The 24,249-nt window shown below is 40.1% G+C and overlaps 2 protein-coding genes across 4 annotated transcripts; one reads left to right on the forward strand and one right to left on the reverse strand.

The window, feature by feature from the left end:
- Positions 1-1,078: 1,078 nt before the first annotated feature.
- On the reverse strand, positions 1,079-8,030 carry srsf11 (serine and arginine rich splicing factor 11). Of its 3 annotated transcripts, none has more exons than XM_079575537.1 (12): positions 7,759-7,800; positions 5,993-6,083; positions 4,142-4,251; positions 3,993-4,070; positions 3,880-3,926; positions 3,652-3,785; positions 2,634-2,715; positions 2,128-2,241; positions 1,906-1,995; positions 1,772-1,843; positions 1,536-1,707; positions 1,079-1,419 (listed from the first exon to the last, which is right to left on the reverse strand). In XM_079575537.1, the coding sequence occupies exons 3-12, from the start codon at positions 4,223-4,225 to the stop codon at positions 1,225-1,227; spliced, it is 1,068 nt and encodes a 355-aa protein (XP_079431663.1). In that variant the 5' UTR covers positions 4,226-4,251; positions 5,993-6,083; positions 7,759-7,800; the 3' UTR covers positions 1,079-1,224. The 3 variants fall into 3 exon arrangements, with proteins under 3 accessions (XP_079431663.1, XP_079431661.1, XP_079431662.1); XM_079575535.1 differs by having other exon boundaries at positions 1,121-1,419; positions 5,993-6,126; positions 7,759-8,024; XM_079575536.1 differs by having other exon boundaries at positions 1,279-1,419; positions 1,528-1,707; positions 5,993-6,126; positions 7,759-8,030.
- Positions 8,031-8,208: 178 nt separating this feature from the next.
- On the forward strand, positions 8,209-22,078 carry xxylt1 (xyloside xylosyltransferase 1). Its single transcript, XM_079575539.1, has 5 exons — positions 8,209-8,326; positions 8,603-9,218; positions 12,872-13,019; positions 18,448-18,580; positions 21,680-22,078. Exons 2-5 carry the CDS (start codon positions 8,682-8,684, stop codon positions 22,074-22,076), a joined length of 1,215 nt encoding a protein of 404 aa, XP_079431665.1. The 5' UTR covers positions 8,209-8,326; positions 8,603-8,681; the 3' UTR covers positions 22,077-22,078.
- Positions 22,079-24,249: the final 2,171 nt, after the last annotated feature.

Genomic DNA, 24,249 nt, shown 5'->3' on the forward strand with positions numbered 1-24,249 from the left:
TCAGCGCTTTACATGCTGACTAGTAATACTTCAGTGAAGTAGATGCTAAATTTAATCACTATTCAAGATGACTTTAAAACTCAATGTGCTGAAATTGGGTTTCACTGAGCACAGTGTAGTATCACTGATTCTTAGGTACTAAACGAAACGTTAGACTCCACTGTGAGAGACTTAATGATTTCAATTTTATGTCCTGTGCATTATATGGTCTTTTTAACCTGGGCATTGTCCAGATTGAAGGTGTCTCAAATCTGTCATCTGCAGGGTCTACAACAGTACAGTCAATCTGCAAAAACAATCTTGCAATTGTAATCATTTGCAGAAGTTTTGGATGTTCTGAAACAGCTTCTCGCAGTTTTACACAAAATTATATTGTGCACAGTGTATGTAAATATAGTAGTATTTATAAGATACTTGTCATTTTTTGGCTTTATTTGTGAGGGAGAAATTTGAATTTCTGTGCTGGTCATGTTTAATTTGTAAAAAAAAAAAAAAAAAAGTAGTGTGCTTGGTATTTTTGTACTTATTTTCTTTAGTTGAGAACGTTAATCATAGATCATCAAATGTGTGGGTTCAAAATTTATTTACACAAATGTGAAAAGCACAAAGAAATGGAAATTTAAAATCTGACCATTTTGGATCTGTTGTGTCCATAATTTGCTGCTATGGCTGTGAGCCTCAATGTGTGGATACAATGTACTGTTTTAGAAGGTCCTTTGAACTTCTAAATGCTCATCTACAAAGAAGGTATTTCATTATATTAAAATGAAAATTGTGCATTTCTCTGTCAGCACTGACATAGCCATTGCATATGTGCCTCCACACTAACTTTTGTTGAATATATTTTGTTCATTAGCCATTTTAATTTTGAAATATTAATCACTATTGTCAATTGTACAGCAAAACTGTAAAAGTCTGCTACACTATTTTTTATATATATATAAAAATACTAATAAACTACATGCAACAATTTGCTTTTCCACTCAATTTTATAAAATATGCATCACAAACTTGTCTTCTGTTTAAAGACAAATATTGCCACATTTCAACCAGGTACAAAGAGTTATGTCAGGAGGCCAAATGCAACCTTTTTTACCACAATATTTAAAACCATCTTTATTTTTCATCCCCTCCAAGACAACTTTACAGTTAAAACAGTACTTTAGTTTTTTTATTAAAATATCAAGAGCCGTAGTAAGACTGTGGTATACCAGTGTTCGATTGTTAGTCACTCATCTCCATGTCCTCTTGATGGTGATCGTCTCCGTTTAACTTGGACTTTTTTGGGACATTGGCTCTCTCGCCTTGGCCTTTAGGGGACGAGTTTGATGCCGAGTCACTTTTTCTCTCATCGTCTTCCTCCTCTGCTTCTTTCTCACTGCCGTACCCTTGTTCTTCTTCATCATAGTCCCTGGTCACCTGTTGGTAAATACCAAAACAAACATATTGTCTCGTGAGGCTTGAGCTTGGCTTGTAAAATGAATTCTACCCGGTGAAAATGCCTATTTAATTGAAAATCTTACATACAAACAAACCTTCACGTCTCCCTTCTCACTGTCAGACTTGTGCTCTCGATCCCGTTCCTTGTCTTTGCTTTTCTTTTTTTTGCTGACTGAGCGTTCTCTGTCGTCTCTGCCCCGCTCTTTGTCCTCCCTCCTGTCCCGTTCCTTTTCCCGATCCTTGTCCTTCTTCTTCTCTTTTTTATGACTGAATACAAACACACTTTAGTACTTTCCTTGCTGCCTTCCTAACTGTAAATGTAAAACCTTACCGTCGGGGAGATGGAGATATGGAGAGCCGTTTCCGAGGCGAGCGCGTTGCACTGCGGCTTCGACGGTGCTTCCTAAACAAAAAAGATTGTATGTTTTAGCTGCTGTCGTTACGTTGTTTTTCAAGCGTACTCACCGAGTGTTACTTCGGGATCTTCTAGCACTGCTGTAGCTTTTTGGGGGCGTCTTTGATCGCTTTTTTGCCTTCTCCTCTTTCCTTCTGTCCCTGTAGAGGAAACATAATAAGATAAGCACAATATACTTACTGTACACACCAAAGGACAGTGGTTATAGTTTTCCATTTAAGGCTTACAGAAAGAAAAACAAACGTAAAGACAACATATTAGAAGTGCGGGACCTTGAGCGACTGCGGCGGGTTCTGTCTCGTGAATGGGACCTCCTCCGCCGTGGACTTTTGGACCTCCTCCTGCTCCTTGAATGAGATCTGCGTCGTGACCTGCTCTTGGACCGCCTGTCAAACAATCAAATTTAACCTTTTTTTTTTTTTTTTTTACGAATCCTCAGAAAGAAATGAAAAAAGCCTGTGTGTGATTTACGAGTCTCTGTGTCTATATGAAGGTTTTGTAATTATGAATATGTAAGTCTATGGGAAGATCTAAATAAGAAACAAGGTTACACTATGTATGTTCCTTTTGTAGGTTCAGCTTTATAAGTATTTGTTGTGGTTATTATTTGCTTTTTGTAAATTGTACAGTCAGATATCCTGAAATTGTTTTAGCTGCAGTTTAGCTGTGTCTGAGTATGTTAGTTAATAGCGTTGAGATACCATTTCCACTTAGATGACAATAAGGTGGGGGCGTTACAGACCCATTTTGGGGCATTTGGAGTCATGTCACGACTTACCTGTGCCTCGAGCGAGATTTGGACCTCCTGCGTCGCGATCGTGAACGGGAGCGGGAATGCTTGCGCTTGTCATTTTTCTTACCTGCAAACAAGAACAAACTTATTAACACTAGATACTACACACACTGTGCTGTATACTTAAGTAAACGTGGGATAACATATTATTTTACACTACCCTTGATACATTGTACTTGCCACATTAAGTACAATGTAATGTACTATGTAACATGTGTAATAACTTGTACCTACAGGTTACATACACAATAGAACAATATGTAATAAGGCGTCAGCAGTGATGCGGTCGCTGTATCGGTCTGTCGTGGTGAAGAGGGAGCTGAGTCGGGGCAAAGCTCTCGATTTACCGATCGATCTACGTTCCCACTCTCACCTATGGTCATGAGATTTGGGTAATGACCGAAAGGACAAGATCGCGAATACAAGCGGCTGAAATGAGTTTCCTTCGCAGGGTGGCTGGGCGCACCCTTCGAGATCGGGTGAGGAGTTCAGTTACCCAGGAGGAGCTCGGAGTAGAGTTGCTGCTCCTTCACGTCGAAAGGAGCCAGCTGAGGTGGCTAGGGTATCTGTTCCGGATGCCTCCTGGGCATCTCTGCCGAGACTGCTGCCCCCACCCCGGATAAAGCGGAAGAGGGAGGGAGGGAGGGAGGGATGGAAGGATGGATGGATGGATGGATGGATGGATGGATGGATGGATGGATGGATGGATGGATGGATGGATGGATGGATGGATGGATGGATGGATGGATGGATGGATGGACGGATGGACGGACAGACTCTAACCCTAAGGGTCTTATTTCATTATGTACCTCCAAAGTACTAATACACATTATTCCATTGTGTATGTACTGCATAGGTACAAGTTATTACACATTGTTACATAGCACATTACTTGTACTAAACTTAGTTGGGGACAATGTATCAAAAATAAAGTGTAACCAAAAGTGGTCCTGTGTAAAAAATCTTATGACTTCTACTACATAAAAATGAAACATGTATTTACTTCCTGGTTCAATGGCAGCAGATATCAATGACTGAGCCTCTCGTACCCTCTTCATTGCTTCTTCAATCTCCTTGCTGGAGGCATCAGTCTTTAGGCCTGGCGAAAAGCCAAGCCCTGCAGCTAATGGATTTAATCTGCAAGTAAGAGGAGTTCTTTGAGTTGGTAACAAAGGCACAACAAAACAAACAAATTACTAAAAGGTAACACATGGAAATAAAAGTGTCTTACTTTGGGTCAATTGACTGCATGAGCTTGAGGAAGTCGGCAGACAGAGCCTGAAATTGACATAGTAAGTAAATATGTTTATTTAATCAAGTTAACATGGACTTAACTGTCTTCACCTGAGGGTTCATGTGGCCTGGCAATCCCATGGCAGCCATCTGTTCAAGAGCCAGGCCGCCAAATGGTGAAGCGCCCATCTATGACAAATGTGGTTTAAATAATACAGTAAAATGTCAGATTCTTCATAAAACAGCAGAAAGGAACTCACTGCAGCTAAAGAATTAGGTGTTGGCAGAAGTCCTCCACCGGGCATCATTCCTGCCACAGCATTGGCTGGAGCGAGCAGCGACATAGCTTTAGATTCATCAGGAATGACTCCTGGAGAACAAAAGCAACATTTCAAAATGTACTCCAAGACAACACAAACAACATTCAGACAAGAGTGTAGACAAGCCACCCCAGTCTAACTACTCTGTAGTAAAGAGTAAAAAAAAAAAATCCACTAAGTCTGTAAATCCTGGGCCCTGCAGTTGTTTTTTTGTGAAAGCATCACATTAGGATTAGCAGTTCTGTTTTAAATCACAATACAAACATTGTGGTCAACACTGCCAAGATTTTATCACCTGTACTTGTTTTTTAAGTCATGAACCAAACGTAAGCAAGCACAGCCAGTTGTCCCGCGGGATGTGCTCTCAACTTTCATTAGATGTTATATGAACAATCGACTCACGCCGGCTGCTTCGCTATAAAGCACACAAAAACATTGAGATACAGAAAACAAAGTTTATGATTTTAGTGGAGACAGGTACATTTCAACAAGTCTTACTATGACCAGCATAAAACTGATTTTGTTACTGGTGGTGGTTTTGTGAGTCTTAAATTATCTGCTCTCAATATTCTCACCACAAAATACTTACGTTGAAAGATCTTAATCCATGATCAGCTTAAACTGTAGTTTTTATCAGATTAACCCGTAATAGCAACGCTAACAAGTAACTTGCAGTGATTAAAAATGTAAAAACCATTTCAAAAATAATTAAAAGTTTAAAAAAATTATGAAGATTGTTATCCATGTGCAATCTGAAAAGATTTTTACTATATAATGCAATTGATATTTAGGGGATAAAGAGAGGGAGAGAGAGGGAGAGAGAGAGAGAGAGAGAGAGAGAGGGAGAGAGAGAGAGACACTCATTCACACGTACACACACACACACAGACACAACAAAAAGAACACTTGAGGAACAGGATAAGGCTGCAGTAGACAAAACTGTTGGTGGCAATGTCAGCGGGGCCTGGTATACAGGGCTGGCTGAACCAGGAAAAAGAACTGTAAAACACAACAACAAAAGAAACACCACTGTTAAATTTCAGATTCACTTTTCTCCTTTTGGAGACGCTCAATAAAAAGCATATTTATTCACTGCGATATTGACCAGATTTCATGTAATGTGCGTGTTATTGTGGATTGATAACACATTATTCATTAATGATAAAGCGCAGTATATTATGCTTATGTATATGCTTATTGTGTCTATAGACAGTAGACTTCGATTATAACTTCAAAAAGCACACCTGATTCAGTGGTTAAGGTTTCTAACGCTTTACAGGTAAATGCAAGTACCTGTTCGTACAAGTTCGTACAAGATCACAAACTATTTTAAAATGTCTAATTCTTCCATCGTGACATTTTAAAATTGGCAAAGGACATTCCTGAATCACACTATAATGATCATCATTCATTGGAGAACAAATGAATAAGAGCGTGAATCTTCAACAAAGACAGCTTTTTCAGGAGGAGAAAACAAAAAAGGTGCTTGCAACACTAATGCCATTATTTTGTGCTATTCTCCTGATGGCACCAGAGGACCACTTTCAGCCAGGAAGGAAGGGGCTCTCTGCAAATGACTTGTCCACTATGAAAACCACAACACAAATAACAGAAAGAGAGAGGTTTACAACTATTCTGTGAGACATGGGCACAAATTCACTTTATTTTTTTCAAACAAACCTGAGGCATGGCAATAGCTACTGCTTGATAGAAATTTTCAAAATCTATGATATACAGATATTTTCTTATCAGCCATTTTCAGGCAAGTATGGCAGAAAAATAAAAACTCACCTTCTGCAAAGGGGACCACAATCAGCGCTCTGTCCACGAAGACGGTGTTGGTCAGGTGCTGGGACACTCCTACTGACTCCGGCTCAAGGAACTTTACAAAACAGACACGTGAAGTCACAGGCAAGGGAGAGTCACTGGAAGAAAACACAGATAAATTGTGCAAAGAGAACAAACAAAACAAACAAAAGACAAGACCATCTGCAGGCAACCATGACATTGGGGGCCAGTCACAAGGACTTTGGGCTTAAGGCGGGCTAGATTAGTTTCTCATTGATGGCTGTACAAGCCAGCTTTTGATTCCCTGAAGAAGGCTGGGTGGCATTTTACACTACCTTGATACATTTTACTGTCTGTAATAACTTATACCTATGTAGTACATACGCATAATGAAATAATGTGTATTAGTAGCTTGGAGGTGTATACCTTATATGGTAATAAGACATAAAACCCTTAGAGTTGGGGCTTAAGGTTAGGGTTTTAAATGTCTTATCACAATGTACGTCTATACTACCAATACACATTATTCCATTATGTATACAACACATTGGTACAAATAATGACCCACAATGTAGGGCTGCTCGATTATTGAAAGAAATAATAATCACAATTATTTTAGTCATAATTGAAATCACGATTATTCAAACAATTCTTTGTTGCCTTTAAAAAAAAAGTCTATCTTTATTTTATTTATTTATTTGTTAATCAAAAAACTATGCTGAATATTTTCTGAACAGTCATAAATGTACAAAGGATTTCATGTATATCTCGATGGAGAGGTTTCACACCTGTCCCCTGCTGGCCAGCCCGCACACCTGTGCAAGTAAACTGAGCAGTGCGGCAACACAGTCAGGCAAAAGCACGAGCCATGGCACGAGAAATACGAAGGGAAAATAATACCAGCTGCATGAAATAATGCAAGTCTGCTTTGCAAAAAAAAAATGTAATGTTTGTAATCGTTTAGTGTAATAATCAAACTCCTAATCGAATTTCGATTAATTGCACAGCCCTACCACAATGTATCAAGGGTAGTGTAAAATAAAGTATTACAGAAGGCTGTTAAATTGACGGCTATGCATGTGACACATTAACACCCTGGGGACCAGCATGGAAGTTTTTAGATTGAAGGCTCAAGATCTAAGTGGACAAATGTGATGCAGGAATCGTGCAGTAATTATTCTTTTCACCAACATGTTGCTAAATATCCTGAGCAGTTGGATGAACTCCATATAGCTTTATATTATTGGTAACACTTTGCCTTGTGTAGATGTATGAACCATAGCTACATCACCTTATGGCAGTGGGCTATGCAGGCCTATGTTCTGTGTACTGTGTTGTTGTAAATGTGGTATTAAACTAGAACAGTGGTTGTCAAACGTTTCACAACAGAATCCTCATAAACTATCTAAACACGCACCACTGGGCCTAGATTTATGTGTGATTGAGTGTAAACAATGTCTAAACCACCAAAAGCACACAACTTAAATACACTACAAACACATAATGGAATAATCTCGATTTAAAATAAATAAAGCCTAAATTGCAGATAAGCCCGCGCGCCACCTGGAGTACCAGCTATGGTGCACGCGCCGCAGTTTGAGAAACAGGATATTGATATGAGACGCACACGAGACAGAAAGAAAGGGGTAGTGGGTAAATGCTAGCATTAGCGCAGAATACGGGACTGGTTTTGACGACAGGCCTCTGCCCCTCACTTGGTAAGAAAGCGGCACAGAAACGACATGCACGGGCGGGGGAATCATACTCACTCCGGGGGGAACAGCCTGAGCTCCTCTATGGTCCCGAGGAATCCAAACAAGGTCCGCATTTGTTCGGAGGTTGTGCTCGGAGACACATTGGTCACCTGAATGACGTGCGTGGTAGTATTCATGTTACCAGCCTGCAGCGAGCTGGTCCTCTCCGGGAGAAGAACTGCTCAGTTTAAAAAATACACAATACCCAATGCTTTTGAACAAAAAGTCAAAACAGACGCATGAAGGATATTTCTCTCATACATTACACGGTTCAGTACTTGCTGCGGACATGTACGCCTGCTGTGGCAGTGGCGGCTGTAACCGGGTTGCCAGTACTGTTATCAGGTTTCAGCTCATGGCGGCGGTCATTGACAGATATTAGCAGGATAGCGTGGTATTTGAACGGAAATTGAACAAATCTGGCAACAGTCTATCATCGGAGGGCGGGGCGGAGTTTGTGAGAGCAGCAGCTTGAGCAGCTACATCGCTAATGGTGTGATGTGTATGTTTTCTGCAGACCCTTTTATCATCGTCGCGCTCTACAACACGGGGACATGCACGGACCGACGCCTGTCTTCAATAGGTACCGTGCATTTGACTTGGTATTTGCATTTGATTCATACAATTGGCTGAAGTCAAATCGGGTGCAGCAGATCTTCGTTTAGCATACTTAGCTTGGAGGGCTGCTGATGGAGCCTGGTGCAAGTCAACATGTTGCCCGATGCTGCTGTAATAAATCACATGTAGGGTGTAATGAAGTGAACGTCTGCATTAGGCTACTGTTCCAATGTCTTGCACGTGATGCCAAGTGTATGGTAATTAAATGTTGACATATTTTTAAATTATTTTGTTTTTACAGGTGTGGGAATGTTGACGTAAGCAGCATGGTATTCCAGGCTTCATTCATACCCCCATTCTCATGACAATATCCAGAAGGAATGGGCATCCTCAGATTTGTGGCTAGAACCATGGGCAGGATCAGTACATTTAGATCCTACCAGTTTGTTGTTCTTTTGGCTGCTGCTCTCGCTGTCTTTGCTTTTTACTACTTTGGCACAGAGAAGCAAAATTTTTCCAGCACAACCAAAAGAATCAAGCAAACCCAAACCAATCTTAACACCAACAGGAATGATGCAAACCTCATGGTCGACAACAGATTCACACATTCACCAGAATCAGAGGAGCACACTGAAGAAGAACACCATGAAGAGGTGGAAAGTTCAAGGACTAAGCCCAGTAAAACGGACAGTAAAGCGACAGACCAACATTACCATGCACTTATGATGTTCACAAAAGTGGACAAGAGTCGGAGCCTGCAGGATAAGTTTAAAGTGGCCATGTTGTCAATGGTGAAACATGCACACTTTCACAATGGGGAGGTGCTGGTTCTTCATTTTGTCAGTGACCCAGCGAGTCAGGAGCTTGGGCAAAGGATGCTTCGGGAATTTCTATCTGATGCAACATTCAAATATGAGGTAGGTTCTGTGCTTCACTATATTTTTTGTTTTGTAATCTCTAATGCCCCGATGACACATCCAAAAATAGTAATGATAATAATAATAATGATGATTATTATTATTATTGTTATTATTATTATTATTAATAGGTTTTATATAACACACGTCAAGAAACTCAAAGACCTTTACAAATATCTGTGTGTTTTTACGTCATGGTTTATTTGGTTTATTTATTTGGTAGGGACAGTGCATGAACACACCACACCGGAGCACAGCCAGGGGCATCTGTTGTCCCGCACTTGCACACTCAAACACACTCTCATTCATCCTGGCTTTTTGTACATGTTTTTAGTGGTAGGGGAAACCGGAGTACCCGGAGGAAACCTTTGCAGACACGGGGAGAACATGCAAACTCCACAGAGAAAGGCTCCATCCAGGCGAGAATCTAACCTGGACCTTGGAGGTGAGAAGCGCTAACGCTGCTTCTCCGTGCAGATTGGTGGGGAATCACTTTATTCAAAAATTCACAAAATATGCATTTGCTGTAAATGCCAACACAAGGGGGCAGTATTGATCTTCTTTCCACCACACTCCTTTGCCAAAGGAGAGGATTAGGTGGCCTCCATGATGCTCTGCCCTAATTCTCTTTTGTGTTTCACAGAGCTCAAGCTCATGAACTTGTTTAGAGATTACTTATCTCATCAGTCATCATCACTCATTTGAGTCTAATTATACTGAGTGGGATTTATTTATTCAAGTTTAGTTGAGTTTTTATTGTTGGTATGTACAAAATGTAGGCTTCGAGTTGTTGATCAGGAGGGAAAAAGAAAAAGTATAATCAGCGTAATCCTATGACATTAGGAGTAAATTATTATTCCACAGTGCATGCATCGTAGGGATGAAATTGCCTATTCCTTTCTAAAGCCAGGCTTTAGAAAATAAAGAGGACGGAGGGAAAAGAAAAACAATATCTAGACTTTGTGATTCATTAAATACAATGTTCATGGAATGTTCATAAGTTTTCCTGGCCTCTGTGGGTCATAACAACACAGATGTCATTCTGTGGATACCACAGAAGGGTCCTAACCAGTACCAGAAGTTGTTACAACATGTTATTTGGGTCAATTTCCTGTCCTTTATAGAAAATATTTTTACTGTTGAGAGTTGAGTCATTTGGGTGACCCCTTTCTTCATCATCAAAATCTTTGATCAAAATAAAGCAAACTCGTGGGAATGCATTGCCATGGTCACTGCACGAAGATGACTCTTCAGATAGAAAAAAAAAATCACTAGAATATTTGTTTGGCTTCAAAAATGTTAATGCTAAACAGGGAAGCAGGGTCACAGATCTAGTTAATTGTGGCTTTTCTTAAGAACATTCTCAAATGAATTGCATGCCAACTTTTTCTTTAGTTATTCTTCAAGTGTGACCGTCACACTCAACATGAACTTGCCAAATTCGTAGCAAAGCACTTTTTCTTAGTATTAGGGGTGGGAGCCTCTGGGTACCTCACGTTTCTATACGTGATACATGGCTCAAGATAACGATAACCTTACGATACACCGGTAGTTTGTTAATTGATATATTTCATAAAAATAACCTATGATATATCACGATTCATTCTTCTTGGCGTTTGTTTTTGTGTGCTTTGTTTGAACCCCATTTTCTTAAATAACTGAATGAATGACCCCTGACTTATACACTGAAAATGGGTCTGTTGATCTGTCAGTGACTTCACTTCATTTACATCTGAAATAACAAGAAACCACATCCCACTTCAAAAGGAATAAATCAACCCCAAATTAATCTTATTTATAATTACAAAAACTATCATAAAAAGACAGTGTCTGGTCCAAGGGCTTAAAGTTGTAGTGCTGCCCTCTACTGTTCTGACTGAATTCTCGATTATTATTGGCCTCTATACGAGCGATCGTGATGTCGTCACATCCGGGGGCCATGGTAGGCATTTTATGTTTTAAACAAATGATAAGAATCCTATGATTGGCAAAAAACAATGTTCATAAACAGGGCATTGCTTCTCTTGCACTGTAACAGATCGATCATTTTATAAAACCATTCACCAAAACACTCGGCGGAAATTGTGGAAGTAAACTATAAAAGCGATCGCTCGTATGGACCTGTGACAGCAGTGGAGCACTATCCACCTCATCAATATGCATAAAGTTGGTTATTCATATACATGATGCTGGTCATTAATATACATGTTATTGGTCATTAATATGCATGATGCCATCAACAGTATCAATATTGGAATAAAAAGTCATATCGTCCCGCAAAATATGACGATATATCGCAAAATCGATCAAAACCAATGGCCGCTGGCTGCTCTGCTTTATGCCCACGACACCGCCATTGCTGTAGTACCTCCATATTGCCGCTAGTTCCCCATTGAAAAGCATTGGAGTTTAAATTTTTTCAACACTAGACTAGACTAGATATTCCTCCTGAGATAACGCTGGGTTAGTCACAATTGAAGATAGCAGGCTGGTTTTCGTAAGAAGAATTTTAGAAATCTCGTAGTTAATGAGGGTCGGACTGTTAGCATTGGAGCAGCGCGAGCTACACGTCACGCAAGGACCGAGTCTACGGTGAAGATCCCGCCCGTATGCCCTTTTTAGGAACATGCTTCGTCAGAGCTGGGGAGAGGGAGTCTGTAAATCCGCCATGAATTCCCCCACGAGCGTTGTCATTATGGTAAACGGGGAGGAGTGAGCAGAAGCTGTCCTTTTATATATACAGTCTATGGTCTTGACGTGTAACTGATTAAATTACATTGTGTAAAAAGGATAACTCGCTCTCAACTGCTTTTGTTATAAATTGTTGATAAGTTTGTTCAAGGTACTTCATCTTGCATGCACTTCCACTCTGAAATGCTGTTGCTCATTATCCAGAACTAACCCAAGTGCTCCATTTGTAATTTGCCTTTTCTGTTTCTTGCTTAGCAACGCTGGCACTTTGATTACATTACAATTGATGAGTCATATACAGTAGCTTCGGCCACATTGAGGTCATTCAGTTAAGTAAAAATGTATTTGACCTAAAGATCTTGCGTGGGTTTCCACTGGTGATGACCTGAGCGTAAGCAAGTCTAAATGCTGGCCTACTTTATTAAATCGCATGCATATTGTGAGGATTATCTAAAGCCTTTTACACTTTACTGATGTTGTCAGACTTATCCAGGAATGACCAGTAGCTTTCAGCTTGCCTCTGAGCTCTGAACATGTGTTTTCACTTTTTACCAGCTTTGAAAATCAGCGTACAGTGATTAAGTAAGTAAGTAAGTATGTAAGTAAAGTTTATTTATAAAACACTTTTCACACATAAAAATCATACAGTGCTGTACAAAACATGGGTGAATTAAAACAACAGAAGAAACTACATAAGGTCGATAACAAATCAATAAATCAATAAAATATAACGCCTACCTAATCGGTAAAGATACTTAATACACATCCTGTTTTTGAGTCTTGTAGTATTAGTTCAGCAGGTGGAGCAGAAAAACCCGGTCCTTGTCAAACGATTTTGGTGTGAGTCATGGTGTTGGAGAGGCTGTGTTTACTGTTTTGTATTCTATGTATCTGTTCATTTAGCTTTTAACATTACTACTGTTTCATCAGGCAGTAATGAAATATGTACTTTTATGTCATAGGTGCTATTTCACAATGAAGTGGACCTTGCACACAAGCTGTTCCCTATTGTGGAGGCCATGCAGAAGCACTTCAGTGCAGGATCTGGAGCATACTACAGTGATGCCATCTTCTTCCTTTCAGTGGCCATGCATCTCATCATGCCTGAAAGTAAGAACAAATCTGTTGTAATGGATGTAGTCTGCTTAGATCTGGAGTACACGGTTACTTTAGACATAATTTTGTGCAATTTAGGTCTATTTTAGACCCTTTTTAGACCTGGTGTTGTCACCCGTTTGTACTTGTTCTAGGCCTTGTGGTACCCGGAAGGTGAAATATTTTGTGTTGAGGTACTATGTTTGAAAAAATTCCGAAGTACTGATCTAAATGCTGAAATCCTTGTAGATTTAGATATTTAAATTTTGTGATGGCGCTGGTTTATTGCATTGATTGGTCAAGCCTTTATTTGTGTGTACTCACTGACAGTGGTGCACAGCTGGACAGGAGCAGTATGGGACTCCTCCAAATAGCACGTGTCTAACTGCGGAAGCCCTAGGGATTTAGGAAGATGCCCTGCTGCTTCTCACATTTCTGCCCCCGTGTGCCAGCTGACCAAAAGAAGCAGCACTCTGTACTGCCATTGCCATTCAGTTCAGTGTGTGTGCTGCAGTGTTTTTGTTTACAGACAAACCCAGCCTTTCGGCTTCGCAGTCTGGATCAATAGTTACCTGAAGAACCGAAATCCAGTCTGACTGCAAAAGCTCTGTATTGGAGCACAAAACTTAGTTGAAGTTTATATTGAACTTTTTAAAATGTGAAAAAATAAATACATTTATTGATAATAATAGTAATAGTAATAGTTATAGTAATAGTAATAATAATGAAATTAACCTCTTCAACGTGTTCATTCCATATGTACTATATGCACCATAATCATAAGGAGAGACCTAGAATTCTATGGTAGAGTCATTTTTATATTCCTTGGTGCTCAAATCCCATCACATGTGCCCAGGACGTGTGCTTTAAATCCCTATTGATCATCCACATGTGCCAGTGGTCGGCTGAACCAAGCGAGCGGCCACACATTTCTATTAAAAGCCTGCTTTTATCTCTCAAAGGGCATTACGGCAAAACGTGGGCTGCTGCACGAGACTCTGTTATTATTTTACACCATAAAGGGAGCCGCACATCGGACATTATCATTTATGTGTAATAATGAAAGTTTTAAATGAATACAGAGTGCTGAAGCTGAAAGAGCAGCTACAAAGGGAGACTGAATATAGCTTAGCCTAACTTGTTAGATGATTTGTGATGAAAGGGTTATCCATCAGTTTCTAGAATTCCATTCATAAGTTGCTGTTTTTGCGCTAACTTAGATACTGTTTTTGTTGCATCAATTATGCATTATCATTGGACTCCGCTGGGAGGCACAAGCATGTCTTGACTTGAGTCTTCAAGTTTATATTTTCCATTCAAAGTCATACTGACAGTGCCCATGTGAACTTTTCCTGGGAGGGCAGTAGGGAACACAATTATAATACAAGGCAACAACAGCAGATTTCTCTAACTAGCCAACCTATGTTAGAATGAAAGCATTAAGTATATATCTTATTTTTTTAGTCTTTGGAATGTCAAAGCATTCAAAGTATGGTTTTGTTTTGTTGTTGTTTTTTAAATCCTAAGTACATATTCAATTAAGTTTTTTTTTGCCCGCTATGAAGATCTTCATTACAGGTTTAATGAGGTTGGCCCAGATTGGCCCTGAAGAGGGTTAGATAATAATGTTGGTTAGTGCTGCGCTTCATTGAGTCAAACGAGAGTGGGTTTTGATTGTGCCCTAAGGCTGACTGGGCCATTGAACGTCATGCCTCTTATACATTTACCTCTCACACAGTACAGTCTGTATAAAACTGTACACACCAATATTGATTCTATAAAGCCACATATGCTTCAACGATTCTACAAAATCATTATATTGAATATTTGTCATTTAATTACTGGAGCAGTGACCATTTAACATACTTTATTACAAAAACAATTGATGACACAACTTATTGTAGCTGACTAAATAGTTTTTCCTTTCCTTTTCTGTGAAATTGTTAAATTCTATTGTAATTCCTATTCTTCTGTGAAGAGTGAGATATTACACGAATGCCCTAACCCAATCTCAAAACAGTTCCCATAAACCGATTAACTTAGTACCTACAAACCTTGGTAGTCACTGAGCTCACATCAAACCCACCAACTCTCAGTGCAATAACAACATGAATCCCCCTTCCTGTTTCACTGGCACCCGATAAGCCGTGCACTATAAAAATTTGGCTCACACCCCTTTGGAAATATTTTGTTGAGCCCCTATGTTGCTACAGTGAATAAAGACAGTGTGACAGACAGCTTCCTTGTTTGCAGAGCACTGGCCAGTGTCCAGTGTGATACTGACATCTCCCTGTCACTGAAACACAAACCAGTGCCACCTAGTTTGTTCTACGTCCGTCATTGCTTATTTGTTAGTTAGTGCAAAAATGCATGTGTATGTTTTTTAACTTCCATATAATAATTGCACTGAATATTTGATGATTTGACAATTTTACTGGTCAGACCCCATTAGAAGAGTGATGGCACGGTGACGGTGAGTGGTTAGCACTCTTACCTCTCAGCAAGAAGATCTTGAGTGAGAATCCCTGACTAGGCAGGGCATGTTCTCCCCAGGTGTGCGTAGGTTTTCTCTGTGTGCTCAAATTTCCCCATCCTCAAAAAACACGCTTGTCATGTTTGCCCAGAATGGCGGTGCACAGTCGTAGCAAGGGCTGGAAAAAAACTAATCACGATTATTTTCCCCTTATTGATCAATCTCGATTTTCTATTCGATATTATTTTTTCATAATAGATTAAATACAAAATTAGATACAGTACATCTTTTATTCAAACCTCAGCTCAAACAAGAACAAATGCTTTCATCAAGTCTCATTTAAAGGGGCTAGAAGCAAGTTCGCCATTTTATACTCACTACTGCCACCTCAGGCCATATGTGTAACTGCACCTTCTATATTAAACTCGTGCATGACGGCAATTCGGGCCGAAGTGACACATTTTTGAATGACCGTACAGGATTTTAGAGGCAGTTGTGGTGAACAGGTCTGAGCTCATTCTACACATTAGGACATGGCTGGAACATGTAGGGGGAGGAAAATACTTAATTTTAACATTTTTAAACTCCTTATAGTCCCTTTAACGCACAAAAGTCTTCCATTGTCTCGTCCAAACTCCAAAACTAGGTACTGTTTGTGACAAAGAAATGGCTGCAAGCCTGTTGATTTTAAAGTCCTATGACGATTATTGAGATTGACCAAAGAAGAGATTGCAATTTGATTACATTTTGATTAATTGCCCAGCCCCAGTCGTTGCATACAATTGTCTAATGACAAATAAAGCACTATACACTTGACATTTAATGCATCTTGAATTTCCCCCTCTGCAAAACCTGCAAAAACTGCATGTAAAAACCTATTAGTATATGTACCATAAGGCAACCCATTATAAACACAGTGGCCCTCATTTATCAACATTGCACACAAAAATGGTGTTTGTGTTTATGTATTTACCATATACGCCAGAGGGCATGTGGCATTTATGAACCTGTGCTTACCGCTCCAATCCTGCCGTACTCACGAGCAGCGAAATCCCAGCGCCAAAAAATCTTTTGGGAAATTGCAGGGAGATCCTTTTTCTTTCCAATATTGCTTGAAAATGGTGGTCTGCTTAAAGAAACTAGATGCAAGCTGGTCATTTTATGCTCAGTACTGCTGCCTCAGGTCTTATTAATTGTAATTGCATCTCTATATTAAGCTCGTGCATGACGGCACTTCGGACTCGAAGAAACAACTTTTTGAGTGAAGGATTTTAGAGGCAGTTGTGGTGAATAGGTTTGGGCTCATTCTACACATTAGGACATTGCTGGAACTCGTAGGGGGAGGAAAAAAAATTGTTTTCAACATTTTTAAACTCTGTATAGTCCCTTTTTAATAATCTGGAACGTCCTCCTTCAGTAGTTTTTCCCTTCACTGGGCTTACCTGACAAACTAATTATCACAGGTCTCTGAGATTGATTTCAGTGATTCAAAGAGCTCTGAGAGACAATACCATCCATGATTTTAATTGAGCTTTTTTTTTACCTTTATGACACTGAAATACAATATGCATAATAATTTGGAACATACTCTATATGTCATAAAATTGAGCTGCACATTATGCGAAATGCCATAACATTGCCATAACAATCCTTGACATGCTACTCTACAGAACACCTGTATCATATTATTTCTATTCTTTGCTTGTCGGTAGTAGCACTCATCCTCCGTCCCCATTGCTGTTTTATTGAGTAGGTTTGGATGTTAATATTTTTTTTCATTGCCCTCAGACTAAAAGCTGTCATCTTTGGCTGAAAGTAAACATTTTTTCATCCGGTCTATTACGCCTCTATGCCCATGCTACTCTGGAGTATTTCCCATCTTTTCATCACCGTGGTAACAAGCAAAACAAAGGAAACTGAAACAATGAACAGATGAAGGTTTGCACATCCTGGTGGTTACTATTGTCCAGACTTAACCCAGTTACTGAGTTTATCGCTGTCAGCAGTACAAGATGCCTGCTTTTTATGAGCATGAATAAATATGCAGTAGCATGAGACTGCATCACTGGCTGGTCCAAGGAACAAATGCTTGGTTTCAGTCATTGTTTAGCATGCACAAACTGGAGCATTTATGCAGCCTAGATATCCACTCTCCCTCACATATGAGGAAGTCGTCTGGCTAGCCACACTCACTTCTTTCTTTTATTTCTATTCGAAAGAAAGTGGTAGTTTACAGTTTAGAATAAACGGGAGAATAGTCTAATTGTTTTAGGTAAACTTTTTGTTTTGTATGCTCAAAGACACAAAGGCATAACATTGTGATCACTGAAAAAAAAATGGGTCTGGTTGGTGGGTGTTATACTGTATGTTAGGAACATTTTATTCTCAACATCGATGTGTTAGAAGCAGAAAAATAGTCTGTCGGCCAGTGGTCTATCCATCAAAATTGGTCCTGGAGAGGAACAGGTCATTCTGACCTGTGTGGTCCACTCCAGGAAAACAGCCATATGGTTTAATACTGTTTCTGTTTTGTTTCCATCAGAATATGCCATGGTTCATCATTTGTTCCCTATTGAGAAGCACTAATAATGTTGTTTGAACCGAGTATAACTTCTACTTCGGTTTATCTATCTTTGGGCGGCACGGTGGCGCAGCGGTTAGTGCTCACGCCTCACAGCTAGAAGGTCCCGGGTTCGATTCCCACCTGGACGGGGCCTTTCTGTGTGGGGTTTGCATGTTCTGCGTAGGTTTCCTCCGGGTACTCCGGTTTCCCCTACCACTAAAAACATGTACAATAGATTCCCCTCTGGGGCCAGGACTCCCCTGAAAAAGAGATTCGTAATCTCAGTGGGACTATCCTGGTTAAATAAAGGTCAATAAAAAAAAATACAAATACAAATCTTTCCTCCCATAAATATGTCTATTTGTTGCTGTCTTGACATTATTTTGTTTTGCTTATTTCTTTTTCAGATCTGACCCACATTGTGCAGCTTGACCTGGACCTTAAATACAAGACTAACATCAGAGACCTTTTCCAAGAGTTTGACCACTTTCCTCCTGAGGCTGTAATAGGCATCACCAGAGAGATGCAGCCTGTGTACAGGTGAGGGCAAGCCACATTAAAGCTGACCATTTTGACAATTACATATATATCCAAAACAGATGCAAAAGGTTTTTAATACTTTACCATCTACAGTTGACGTTTTACACCAGTGGGAGGCATTAGCACATCGAGTAAACAGGCGACTCAGTCTGAAACCCTCTGTGTATTACCCTCTGTGATTTTCCATTCTTCTCTAAAATACACACACACAAGCATGGCAGAGACTTTCTGCTTTCCATCCCGGCCAATACAAAACAGGACGTCAATGTGTCTTGTGTGTGTGTGAGGGACAGTGAGTAAGGTCTGGTGGGAGCGGGCCCTGCAGCAGCTGTGCACCAGTATAAACACTCACACAGGTGTCTTCCTCCTGAGTCTGATGCTGGTGATTGAACTCAAGACAAAGTAGACTTAGAGTTATGTAACCATTGGGGTTTGTTACACTTGACATCATGTATATAAATGATACCACCGCATGGCACTATCTCTTGATATTCACTGGTGGAGTAGAGTAGTTGTGCTCCATCACAGTGCCATGGCCAGCTCATTAGGTATGTAAAGAAGTCTCACAATGTTACCAGGGTCTAATCTGAACAGTTATGCAATACAGAGTAGTCTTGGCTCAGTTCTCCTCCACATTTGGGCATTTTTAAGGAAATTAAAATGAGTTGACATTTTTTGGTGAACGTCACTGAAGATTTAAAGGATATTGCTTTTCACATTGTAGTGGCTCTAGGACAATGAAATGAATTAAATGCACATGGGGCAACTTTTGTAACTGTTTCATAAATGTGATTCTTTTTTTTGCTTTTTATCTAGTTACTGTGATTGTCTATTATCAGTCTTGCAAATACAGCCCTGGTGCATGTCCTCTTAGTTTCCACTGTGTTTCCTGTCACTAGTGCCGCAGGCTCTTAGCAGTTTGGGTGCTAATGGATAGAGCATTATGCAGCAGAACACATCCTCCCACCAGTCACATTCAGAGCACATCCTGTCACTGAAAAGTTCATTATTGGAAAAAGCCCTGTGTCTTTTCCCCTCCAGCTGCAGTCGAAATGTTTAAAATCCCCTAAGACTGAGCCTACTTACATAAGTGTCACTGTCAAAGCCGTAACACACCATGTGACATTAGCCAGAAACTTCAGAGGTACTTGATTCAAACTCCTACACATTGATTGCAGCAATGGATCTTATGAAATCTTGTACTGTTGAAAAAAAAAAAAAAAATACTTGCAGACTTTGTTGCTCAGACAGCATCTAATATTCCTGTGTAGCTGACGACAATAACAATAAGGTAACATTTAGATATTATATAAGATAACCAACAATATATTAGAAAGTCTAATTTAATATTGCAATGGCACATTTGCATACTGCGTTCATCAACAGCTTTTGCTGAAACAGTACATAAACAGTGTGTGCAAAGAAATCCATGCAAGAAAAGCTGTTTGGGACAACTTCTTTCATGCAGTTTTCGTGCAATGACATAATACACTTCAATGTATGCATCTCATGCTGACATTGCTTTATCATTGTGTGGAGGAGACCTTTCATCTGAGTATCTTTGAAGCTGTTTCTCCTCTGAGAGCATTCTACTACTGGACAAAATGAAGTTCACATGGTATGGCAGCACAGAATGTCCCATCAGTGCCTAATGCCTCTGCATTCGTCGCTAAAGAGGCTCAGATGGTGAGAGAGACTGAGACACACACTTCGTTCGAGTTCGAGTGGGGAAGTGGTGTAAATTGGTGCAAAAAGTCTGTGGAGGTGTGAGTGCCACATCTGAAGTCGAGGTACTTGACGAAACACTGATCCTTGGACTCATAGCAGTCTGGTTTACAGCATGGATTTGGTGTACTTGTACAAAACAACACAAAAACTGGATCTGTTGTTAAAGAACATTGATGCATTGTGTCTCAGCCATAGTTCATGTCTTCAAAGGCACCACTGACAAATGAAAGTCCAGGGAAAGACCTGTGGTTTTGCGGCTGTTGGAATGGTCTTAGTCCTATGGTGTTCAAAGATCCACATGTTACAGTCTATTGTAACAGGGGTTGTATCGTTTGCTGCTATGTGCTTAGTCTAACTTCATTGTTTATCCATCACTGACTGTTTTATAGCTTTGGGTTGTCTGTTGAAATATCCACTGTTGCATTTTTGTAGTGTGGCAATAATTGCTGCTTCATAATTGAAATGGCCAAGGGCTTATTGGCATTTTTTTCATTTATTGCACAAGGGCTTTGTCTTCGGTGATGATTGAGCTACTTTGGACATAATGTCCCTTTTCCCAGTTTGTAGCTGGTTGCATCCAGATGTGAAGCTGGCTTCAGCATCTACATTGCCTGTGTAGTTGATTGTGAGTGAAAATATTGTATCCCTTTCATCAAATCCCCAAGTAGAAAAACACGAGAATGTGTATTGGGGCACGTAGCAGTCTTCTTTATAATGACAAATGCCCTGTGGAATAACATGTCCCTAGTCACCAAATTGACAACATGTAACAACACTGTGAAGGAGCGCGGTCAGCCCACAGCTGCGGAATATAGGTCAGTAATAATATCAAAGCATGACTAAGAAGATCTGACTCTCCCACCATATCTGATCATACCACACAGTTAGAGGTCACATGTGAAATACAAGCTGTCGTTTTCCCACATACATTACTGCATCCCTTGGCTTCCATATAAAGTAAGTCTGCTTGTTTTGTGTAGAAAATGCAAATAGTGAACTTTGAGGACTTTTGCCGATCTTTTTTTTTTTTTTTTTTGCAAGATCTTAAATTGTATTGATGGAACATGTTGAAGTCATCTAAATTAGATTAAAATAGATGTAATGCTTCGGGCACAACCCTCTCCACAAAGCACTGTTACTGTTACTAAAGGCCATATCTGTCATTAGATGGCTCAATCTATAAGCATCATGGTGCCAAAATTCCATTTACTTTTACTTCAATTGCCCACCTAGTCCGCGCCTTCAAATTCTGTGTCGAACACAATCTTTATTATCGCTTTTATTATTAAACATGGAGGTTTCCAAACGTTTAGTTTGAGCAGGAGTAAAGAATGATCGGGGAGCTTTAATATAACTGCTGTTTTTCTACAGGCACACATTTTGGCAGTATCGTAAGGAGAACCCTCAGACCAAAGTAGGCAGTCCTCCGCCAGACGGCCGGCCCGGGTTTAACAGTGGTGTGATGTTACTGGACCTGGGAGCCATGAGGAACTCCACCCTGTACAACCGGCTCCTACAGCCCAACCACGTGGCCCGGCTAGCAGATCAGTACCGCTTCAAGGGGCACCTCGGGGACCAGGACTTCTTCACGATGATCGGCATGGAGCACCCGGAGCTCTTCTACCCTCTGGCTTGTGGCTGGAACAGGCAGCTGTGCTCCTGGTGGAGGGAACATGGCTACGGGGAGGTGTTTCAGCTTTACTACCACTGCGACGGGCCAGTCTATATCTACCATGGCAACTGTAACACGCCCATACCCAATGACTGAAATCTATTGTGTTGGGGTCCGACCATTTAGCAAGGTAAATTGTTAATGAGAAAACACAGATGACATTGAACTACCACAAAAAGCCCATATAAAATTAACATTAATTATGTTGCTATTCTCCATCTGAATTAGGGAATTCATATGGAAATATGGAAGAATAATTTGCTTCACTTTGCTCACTATTTTATTTTATTTATTTGTTTGACGCCTACAAATTCTAGTGTTGTTTGAAATGACTAGTTTTGACTTTTGATTGAGGGACCACTTGTTACGAGTCGAATCATAGCAGTACTCATCAAAATTGGTGAATAGTTATTATGTTCAAAGCTCAAATCAACAGAATTATGTGAAGATATACTGTAACCACTCGTGTAATTTATCCTCAGTGCTGTCGAGGCCGTTCCCTCCCAATGTCTATTCAGCATCACCTCTTTTCAAAACCAAACTAGGCGCCATGAAAGGGCTAATCTCATCTCGTACTCCTGCGTAACCTTGCTCCAACAAAGTCCAATGGGGATTTGGTTGGACAGTCTTCAGATTTTCATGTTTCTCTGCTGTGTTTTCACCTTAAACTACGAGAAAGGCAAAAGTAGGTGAAGGTGGGCTCAATAATAGACCTTTGATGGCACACAAAGCTGTTTCTCCTCCATCTGTAGTTACTGAGGCTGGAACGGAACAAACAATGGAGAAACAAGCGCACGTTTTTCGATCAAGTGACAAAGGATTCAGCGTGACCTACTTTTACAAGTAGCCGGCATGCTCGCTAGACGGACGGAGCAATTCCAAGAAATGTCAACACTCAATAGGAACGAGGTGACTGTCACGTGGCCATACAAACGCCCTCACGTTGGACTATATTGCGCTGCGCCATCACTGGACAGGAAAAAGCCATATTTACACAAAAATACTACTAATGTGTCATTCCACAATCGACACCTGTCCCTGGAGAAGTTGACCGTGAAGGCTGACTGTGCTTAGAAGGACTAATATTTCTGAATGTAAAAGAACTTTATCTATTATTACACTTTGTACATAGAAGAGATTGATTGTATTTTTATGTGATTGCACTTTTTTCGATCTATTATCACCTCAACAGTACTATATTTGGGACCATACTTGTGTTGTTTAAAATGAGTAAATCAAATTATTATAAGCATTTGTAATGTTAATGAATTGGCCAAATTCTGATGCTTTAATACAGAAAATCACTAGACAAGAAACAATATTGATGGAATACTGGCATTTTTTACTTTTTCTAAATAAATGTTTATACTTGTTGATCTAATTTTTTGGCTTATTAGCTCTCTTGTGTAAAGTTCTGTCTGTGCACTAGTTTGTTGATATTGAATGACCCACTTCTGTCACTCAGCGCTGTGAGTTCACACACTGGAAGAAAAACACGTGGTTTAAAAAGCATTTAGCCCCTGCAGAAGGCAATCAAATCCCCTGTGTGCCTGTGTGTCTGAAGTCAGACGTGTGTCCACTGCACCGATCTGGTACTTTTCCTACAGGAATGGCCACTCTGTTTTGTACCATTTTGAAAGGTTAAATCTTGAAGCATGTTCCAGTTAATGGATTAAAATATTATGTTGAGCGAACGATGAACTGCTGCATTGATGGTCCTCAATTTAGTCGTCTTGAACTGGCCCTGGCTTTCTGCGTCCCGCTTCATGGACTTCTTTGAATTCTCAGAGAATCACTGAATACATTATAAGCTAATTCATCCAAGGAAATAAAAGAGGCCTCGCCCTTTCCCCTGCAGCACGTTTGAATAAAAATAACTCCAGGACAAAACCGATTAACGTTTGATTTAGTCTACCACCTTTTTCACTGTAAAAGGCTTTGATGTCTCATTGAAGTCAGCGTGTCCTCTTAATGCCACTGTGCGGAGGCTGAGAGATAAATGTGTTTGGGAGAATTGGTTCAATTAAATAGCTTTTGGAGAATACGTTTTTTTTGGGGGGGGGGAAATGGACAGTTTATGTGTTCATTGTACATTGTCTCAAAGCCTGTGAGTATCTAAGGTCCTGGCACCCGGACCCCAAGGAGGAAGTCTAAAGGTGTAATAAAGCCTCGACCATGTTTCAATGAGTAGACCTTTGACTGTTTTTGTTCAGCTGAATTTTATGAGATTTATTTTTCAGATATTGTAAGTGCTGAATGTTTTTTAATA

This window comes from Gobius niger, assembly GCF_951799975.1.
Source record: "Gobius niger genome assembly, chromosome: 17".
Taxonomy (NCBI): Eukaryota; Metazoa; Chordata; class Actinopteri; order Gobiiformes; family Gobiidae; genus Gobius; species Gobius niger.